Source organism: Nicotiana tabacum, chromosome 8, assembly GCF_000715075.1.
Source record: "Nicotiana tabacum cultivar K326 chromosome 8, ASM71507v2, whole genome shotgun sequence".
In the NCBI taxonomy this organism is placed as follows: Eukaryota; Viridiplantae; Streptophyta; class Magnoliopsida; order Solanales; family Solanaceae; genus Nicotiana; species Nicotiana tabacum.
The window spans coordinates 13785217-13794202 of record NC_134087.1 but is presented as its reverse complement, the minus strand read 5'-3'; the positions used below and the strand labels follow the sequence as shown (position 1 = coordinate 13794202).

General features: G+C 35.2%; 1 protein-coding gene across 1 annotated transcript; it reads right to left on the bottom strand.

Moving 5' to 3' along the window:
• Positions 1 to 678: 678 nt before the first annotated feature.
• Positions 679 to 2656, bottom strand: LOC107816474 (nudix hydrolase 4-like). The gene is made up of 4 exons (XM_016642198.2): positions 2362 to 2656; positions 1985 to 2074; positions 1625 to 1753; positions 679 to 1163 (listed from the first exon to the last, which is right to left on the bottom strand). Exons 1-4 carry the CDS (start codon positions 2371 to 2373, stop codon positions 774 to 776), a joined length of 621 nt encoding a protein of 206 aa, XP_016497684.2. The 5' UTR covers positions 2374 to 2656; the 3' UTR covers positions 679 to 773.
• Positions 2657 to 8986: the final 6330 nt, after the last annotated feature.

The following is an 8986-nucleotide window of genomic DNA, read 5'->3' as shown; positions in this document are numbered from 1 at the left end:
GAATGTTACAAATGAGATTAATTTGTGTACTCAAAAATATCAAAGAATGTATAAACCTCAAACAATGAATTAAAGAATGAAGCCAGCAAATTTTGTACATAAAACCCTCTAACTCTCTTTGCCCCTAAATGAACTCATGTCCTCAAATATTTTTACCTCCACAAGAAACCCATTGTCAAGCTTAACCTCTTTCTTCTATTGCTTGAATTCACAGTCAATAGAAGGACTTGGGCGCTAATGTATTATCATTCTTCGGGCAGTAGGTGTGATCAATGCCATTGAGCTTCCAAAATAATCAAGGTTTCTATCAAACAGGATTCTGAGGTTTTTCTTTCTCTTTGCAGATTGAAGATACAGAGATTGAAAGTAAAACCATATATAATATGTCAGTCTCTACATTCATACTAATATATTGGTCAGAGAGTATGTACAATAAGCAGCAAAAGACGGACTATGTACCCTTAAGTTCCTAATCTATTTACACTTAACACAAACTTTCACATACTATCTTCATTCTTGGTTCCTGGATCCTTGAGAATTCTACTGAATAGGCATCCTATCTTGATCCTTGGTTCAAAGTACAATGCCTATTTTTGTTTCTCAGTGGCGGAGCAAATGACCAGTTCACCACGTTTGCAAAACCAGTGCTAACTATATACGAAAAAGAATATAAATAAAGTTTGATATACATTTCAGAACTCACAACGTCTAAATTCTGGATTCGCCACTAATGCTTCTTAAGCTTGCTGACGTTTCTCCTCTTTCTTTCGTTGCTAGCTGTGAGCGATAATACTTATTCTTTTACTTTCATTGAACATTGGTGCAGCTACATGGCTAATTCCAAGTTCTTCACTGAACAATGTCTCGTTGAGCATGGAATCGGCTACAGTGCTAATTATCTGTTCATCGTCGAAGACTGGGTTTATGCTTGGTTCTTCACATGTCAACGGATTAACTTCAGCTTCCATTCTTGTTTCTTCATCGTACATTTGGTTAGCGACTGTAGTATCAATGTTTGTCATTGTTTTATCTGACAATTCGTTGAAAGGGCATGATGTCTGAGGCTCTTCTTTGTTTCTATAAGCGAGCTTTGAAGCAAAGACGTCTAACGCCTCCTTCATCCATGGATGCCAACATACTTCTCGCGCTTCATTAAATTTCATCTGCAAATTTAATCAAACACCACATCAAAACACATTCTTTTACTGAAGCTTTCACCAGCATAAGTACGGAATAACTCTGCCCATCAATACTTAGACATATCGGAAATAATCATCTCTGCCTAAAGCTTAGTGAGCAAAGTTACCACATATCAAAACATGCTACTTACAAAGGCAAATCAAGCATCAGGGCAATACACCTCAAACTAGATACATGTATTCAAACTTTATAAAAATTTGTAAAGATATAGGTTAAAAGTATGCCGCGAGTCTATCGGAAACAACCTCTCTATCTTTATATGGTAAGGGTAAGGTTTGCGTACACACTACCCTCCCCCAGACCTCACTTATGGAATTACACTGGGTTTGTTGTTGTACATTTTGGATCTGTCTGCATTATCTAACCTAAGAAATTGATATCAAAAGGATAATAGAAAGATAGCGGAGATCCAAAATTTACAAACCCAGAAACGTCGACGGGCAGTTTTCTCAGGCCAATCATCTAATTCCTCAGTTACAAGCAAAGGTAACATGTGCCCCTCATGAAATGTGCCTTGGCTTTTGCTCCTGAAACTCCATGTACCTAAGTAATCCTGCATTCAACCAGCAATAACAAAAGGCTTATATATACGAGAAAATCAATCAACTAATGTTACATTTTTAATTAATCAGAATCAACTACATGAATCATTTGTATCTATTTCATCAAGGTTCATTTCATTCCAATACTAAATTATCTGTCTTTTAATAAAAAACTAAAGATTTTAAAAATCTCGCGCTTAATCTTATACCGATAATTATAACTTTAAGATGCAGATATGAACCTGAACTTCAACCTCGCCGAGAACCCCAGCTTCCTCAAAGGTCTCTCGTAAAGCTGCATCTTTCAACGACTCATCAATTTCCCAACCCCCCTGTAAATTCATTGCAAAACCAATAATGTCAATTGAGGAATACGAAAAAGGGGCAGCCGGTAGCCCGGTGCACTAAACTACTTTATGCGCGGAGTCCGGAGAAGGGCCGGACAAGAAGGGTCTATTGTACGCAGCCGCATTTCTGCAAGAGGCTGTTTTCACGACTCGAACTCGTGACTTCCCGGTCACATGTTATCAACTTTACCTCAGTTGAGCAGTGATAAAACAATAATCCAATTAGCTAAATCAATAGGAAATTTTGATGGACTTGTTATAGACATGTCTACCTTAGGGAACATTACTCTTGGACTCTTTTGTGAGCTGATCAATAAAAACTCCAAGTCATCAATTTAAAGCTAATTATAGTTTTAAAAGTATAATTAGTTCAATGCTAAAAATGTTAAAGGCTGAAATCATAGAGTTTAAATCCGACTCTGTAAGAAACTAAGATAAAAAAAAATTAATCCTTGTATCCAAAAACTTCCCCATTTATCTTTTGGTCTTAAACACAAATAAGAAAGATAAAGAAATGAAAATAAAAATAAAAATAACAACCCACTTGAAATATTTTGACTTTCAAAAATAAAAAGAATTAAAAGAAATACGTACCCAACAACTTGACGACAACCTTCATTGTATCTTTGTAAGTCTCTTCCCATTCGGGAGGACATAGAAAATGTTTTAAACATTTGGAAATTCGAAGAATTAAATAAAATCAAACTATAATCTTCTTCCTTAAGAGAAAAGGAGAGAATTCCTCATAAATTTTTTTAAAAAATGGGTATGAACGAGAAGTCAAGTATATGTAGGATTATAATTGGACGGTTATGGAAAGAGAAAAAAACAATGATTTTTTAATTGTCAACTCGCTAAAAATGGAAAAGAGTAGCTATTTTCTTGGGTTAGATCTCCTTCTTTAATATAACAAGTGTAGAAGCTAAATATAAGGAATGCTCTGCTATGTTCATGTGCTTCCACTCTAATAAAAAGGAGGAGAAGAGAATTAAAAAAGAAATAAAAATGGTTAAGTCATGGACACGTGGCTAATCATTAACATACGAACTTTTTGGTATTTTCTCAGAAATCCTCTTTGTATTTAATAATTTATACTAGCGGTAGTCGTGCCTTCTTGTCCATGCCTTAGTCATATACTTTCTTATTTTTAAATTTTTATTACTGTATCATATTTCTTTTGCTTTGATTTTCTTGATATCTTATTACTGTATGTTACTACTATTTTTTTTAAAAAAAATAGTTTTTTCTTGAGATGATTTATCGGAAACAATTTACTTATTTGTTTAATATAGAGGTAAGATTTACGTACACACTATCTTCTTTAAATTCAGATGACACTGAATTTATTGTTGTTGTTATAATATTTGATTGGGGTTGTTGTTGAAAAATCTAAATAGGACCGTTACACTAAAATGTGTTTTCACAATCTAAATTATGATTTCTTTATTAGTAAATTGTTCTTCCAAATACAGCGTGTATTATGTGAAAAATACAAGTAAGAGAAGGTTAACTTGAAGTATTGGCGTCAATCCTTTTTTTTTTAATTTTTTACTTGGTAGGGTTGTTGCTTATAACTCAAGCTCAAAAGTATAAGTTGCAAGATGCAAAAAGCTCCTTTTCAAGTGACGATTTTAGGATTAAAAAAAAAATTAAAATAAATAAATAAATATATATATATATATATATATATATATATATATATATATATATATATATATATATTACAGATAATTGGATATCTCTAAATTTATGAGATGAATGTTTCATTATCGAGGTTTTAAAAAATATATAATTAATTCACCATGTAGTAATATATATTTTTTGATGTGTCGTTCTCAGGAGTTAGGATAATTGGATATGTCATATTGACATTCCAACGACAAATAGATTAATTATGAAAGCATATATATACACAGTGCAAAGGACTTTGAAAACAAATATCGCATATAGACAAATATTACACTCCTATAAGTTCATCTTGATGACGAGAGATTATAGTTAAGATAAGATAGCAATAGAGGTGTTCATGGTTCAGTTTGGATCGATTTTTCCCTAAAAAGAAACCAAATCAAGTAAGTCGGTTTTTCAAATATTAGAACCAAACCAAACCAATTAAGTTGGGTTTTTCTCGATTTGGTTTATGTCGGTTTTTCGGTTATTTGTCGGTTTTTCGGCTATTTGTCGGTTTTTTCTTAAATATAAGACATACACTACCAAACACATATTTCGGCGACCACATTTTCAACGTAACACTATCAAATCAATTGCCCTTTGAGAAATCTATTATTTACCAAGATATATTGATGATAATTGAATCAAATAGTGATGAATAATTTAAGGACTCAATTAAAAATATATTATTTTTAATATGAAATAGATTATTACACTTAACAAAAGAAAACTACCAATTAAACTAGAATGTAAAGGTAAAAAACTGTATTAAAAGTGCAAACGATTAATATTTAGTATAAAAATTTTAAAACTTTGTATAAAAGTATACATAAATATAGGTGTAATAATAAATTTAAAAATAGCTATGTATACTCCTATATTCGGTATGGTTTTTTTTTAATTAAAACCAAAACCAAACCAAATTTGATCAATTTTTAAATTTCAAAACCAAAACCAAACCAAACCAAAAAGTATCGATTTTTTTGGTCGGTTTGGTTCGAGTTTTCGGATTTTTATGAACACCCCTAGATAGCATAGATGTAATTGGTCTTCTACCAAAAAGAGAAATAAATGGCGCCATATATACTAGGAAATAAACTTGGGGTTATAATCCACCCCGCTTAATTTATGTGAAAGTGTTTGACTGGGCATAGAACATAAGAAATAAAAAAAGATTGTGGTTTAAAATATATCATAGAAATTTGTGTGGCTAGAAATTATCGCATTTAGAATATGAAAATTTAAAGTTGAATTCAAAAATAAATATAAAAATATATTATTCCTTTTTTGTCGACTAAAAAGAAAAAAATATCACATGGGACGGAAGAAGCATATACTTAATTATATAATGAAGGGGTGTATCGATCTTTAAGTCCATTAAAGCATAGATGTCTAAATAATCTTTTCAGTAAGGGGAGAAATGTAGTAAGTTTAAACAATATTAACTCTTTACTTGAAGTTTAAATACATAGTAGAACTTTTAAAAATGTACTCTATGCTTATTTATTGCTAAGTTCGCATCCATCACTACAAAATAGTTGTGGATGGAGTTATTTGACCAAAAAGTGTAGATCATTGATTAAACAAATTAAATTTCTATAATGAGGGGTTAAACTTAGTTAATAATAATAACTTCAAATCTATAATCGATTAATATAAGTGATGTAGGGTAGCGCTAGAAGAAGATTAAATGCAGCATGCATTTAATGCTTCGAGTCCTTTAAAAAGGAAGGAATGTCAAGAAATAAATAACAGTAAATGACATTAAAGTAAATAAGGAGAATGATTAACCCAATATTGAATGAGGTGGATGATTCCTCCTCCTGACAATGATGGATGAAAGACAAATACTAGACAATTGGGATCCTTCTCGGATCTAATGGAAAAGGTGTGGAATAATAGACAATCGAATCTCTTTAGAAAGGTAACATTTGTATTCCATCTAGACAGAGAACCTGCTTTTCAAAGAATGTTTTTCTCATACAATATTGCATAGCTTTCACATTATCTCTCTTTCTACTTATATGGGACATGCTCCCCTTCAACCCTTAAAGTACAGGTACAAAGAATATTTAGTGGAATATTCTTCTAAAGATCCTATTACAAAAATAGCCTTTACTGCGGCTCTCGATGCTTGACCTCGGCCGTTATCGACTGCTCGGTTATAACCCCCACTGTTTAGGTCTCGACCTCGGCCATATTACTTTTCGTAATGCCACTTTATTCTAAACCTCTTGAAGGCAAATTTAGACCCACACAGTTAGTCCCTCCGCTTATTGAGGTCGACCCTGGACGACCTTGATGAGTGGACGCTGTTAGTTGTGGTCGAGATATTTAGGCAGGCGTTTCGAACAGCGTCGTTCCGGAAGAGGTGGCTACGTGGCACTTTGTGAGTCGTAACCTATGGTTACATTAATTTGGAGTGACGTCATGCGTCATTATTACGCGTTTTCCCGATGTGTTGCAGCATTTCCCGTTCCTCTGTCGTTCAATACTTGTGTTGGGCACTGGCGGTTCGTTTTCTCGGTACTGATGCCCTGATTGTTATAGATAGAGAGATGAAACCCTTAACCTCATTCTTTGCTTTCCCTGACCTTGAAAATTTGTATCTTCTTCTTTTTTCTTCATTTAGAGTTTCTGGTCCTCTTATTTTTACTCATGTACCTCTATTTTTGTTAGTTTCGGTGACTTCTGCTATTCATAGTTCTTCCATACTTATATCATCTTTATATATAAACCAACAAAGATGGTTAATATATCTTCCGATTCTGGGAGGGAAAATGAACATGTTCCCTTGTCGGTGCGTCTGCCTCCTCATAACGATGGGGTTAATACTGCCTCTGAGGATGATAGTTTTCCCACTATGGAGGAAATAATTCCCATGCTGAGAAGGCTAGGTCTGATTTTTCTAAGATGCCCGAGGATGACCTAGAGATCTCAGAGTCGTTGATGGATGAGGTGAGCCTTGATGAGTTTAGAAATAGATTCAAGATTCCCGCTCACATAGACCTCGTTCATGCAGGGCACAATGTGGTGCAGATACACCACCATGGGTACTGCGCTTTTTATGCGTACCCCTTCCACGTCGGTTATTCTTTCCATATCCTTCCTTTAGCCGAGGAGTTCTGCCGTTATTATCGCGTCTACCCTGCCCAGCTTTCTCTCTATATATACAAGCTAATCTGCATGATTTCAAAATATGCGGAGTTACCTCATCTTTTTGTGTAGCCTAGGCCACGCCTCCACCTTTGCATCTCCGTCACTAGGGTGGCAAGTGCCTAGCAGTGAAAATGGATGACAAGGCAAACCGCAGGTTTTGGCTCAACTATCTACGTCAAGACTACGGATGTAGTGACCAATGCAGACGGTTTCCCCGAGGTTTGGATCTACACCCGTATGCATCCGTTTCCCTCTCTCTCCCTTTTTTGTATTTTGCGTTACATCTAGTTTTTGTTACGTTGATACCTCATCTTTTTGTGTAGCTTAGGCCACGCCTCCGCCTTTGGTCGAGGATATCCATGATTGGGTTAGCTAGGTTCTCCCTCATACAGTGGGGTTTATCCTTAAGAAGTTCGGGCCCGCTTCTTCTATGGCCGGTGAGTACCTGTTTTAAATTCTCTGGTGTGGCCTTCTGGTCGCTTGTCCTTAACTATTTTGGGAGGGTCGACCTCCTAATATTTTCTCTCTTGCTTTCAGCCTGAGGATCTTCGAGGAGGTCGAGGGCCCCTACTCCTGCGTTTCGCCAGAAAACCACTGCAACGGAATCTACTCCTATTGTGACCGTGGCCAGGTCTGTCCGATGTTGCGCCCCCTTTTTCTAGCAAAATTGGGTTTATGGCATTTGGGAGGGCAACTCGTTCCCTTTTGGGAATTGGGTTTGAATAGAAGAGTCGCCACCTAATGATTAAAGTGCATTAGGACACTAAGAAGGGTTTGATTTGAGTAACCAGAGATTGGGTAAGGACTTGAAATTTTCACAAGGGGAAGGTATTAGGCACCCCTTAGGATCCACTAGTGTGGTTCCCGGTCAGACTATTGTTGTGAACTTAAGTGCAAAAAACATGTAGGCAAGTAAGGCTTTCAAATAAGAGGGGGTTTTTACATAATGGGTGCAAATAGATAAAGTTAAAAGAAATGAAAGAAAAGTTGAAATTTTGAGAAAAATAGTTTGAAATTTGAAAGTAAACAATGAAATAAACAAGTAAAGGGAAGATGGTCCTAGGTTTATAAACAATATGGATCACCCCACACAATGTCCGGTAATCGCTCCTCGATGAGGGGTTACATGTGACATTATCGCGTGTTCATCATATCCATATCTACCCTTCCCACTCCGTTAAGGTATTAAAGTGCAGATCGGTCTCGTTTACTTATTGCATGCTATTACCCGACCCAATCCTATCAGCCCCAGAGGTACTTGGGACTACTATTCTTAAAAGGGAGGAGAAGTCGGGCTTATTTGTGGTTTCAAAGGTAAAAATACTAAGGCGACAAGCAAAAACATATATATAGCAAGTATGAGGAAGCACATAAACAAATAAGGCTCAAACAGACCTCCAAATCAAAGAAAAGCATATAGTTTAGCATGTCTTACACGTACTAATTAGGGTCTGATTAAAAGTTGGGGCAGACTGATTTATTGCATATTTCAGATAAGAAGCCCGAATCAGGCCTGCCTACTGGTTGTAATTAATAAAATCTGATTCAGTTTATAAACTATCCTATGGCTTGCCTAAGTGTTAGACGAAAACCTATAGGCATGATATCTACTGATTTCAGAAAAGATGAAGTATACTGATTTTAGAAAAGGTTGTCAGTTATTTAGGAAAGACGAGTTTTGACAAAAGATCATAAATTCTGCAGACGTTAGACAATGATTTTAGATTTGTAGGCGAGTGAGACGTTTCAGACTTGGTTATTAATTCCTATAGGCATGTTTTCTAGGCGTTGTTGATTTTAAACACTTTTACAGACATAGAAAGAGTGCAGAAATCCTATAGGCATGGCATCTAAATGTTGTACTTCGTTTAAACCTATGAACATGATATCTAAATGCAGTTAGATATTTAAGCCCTATAAACAGGTTTGCCTAGTGACAGATGCATATGCAGGATTCAGATTTCTAATTAACTATGAGCATGGTATCTATATGAGAGATGCAGAAATTTAATTATAGGCATGATATCCATATGAATGCAGAATTTCATAAACCTATAGGCAGGATAT

Bases quoted from the DNA above. Each gene is read 5' to 3' on its own strand.
- LOC107816474 (XM_016642198.2), bottom strand. The intron at 1,754-1,984 runs GTTCATATCTGC...GGTTGAATGCAG, and splicing joins TCGGCGAGGTTGAAGTTCAG to GATTACTTAGGTACATGGAG. The intron at 1,164-1,624 runs GTTTGTAAATTT...TTAAATTTGCAG, and splicing joins CTGCCCGTCGACGTTTCTGG to ATGAAATTTAATGAAGCGCG.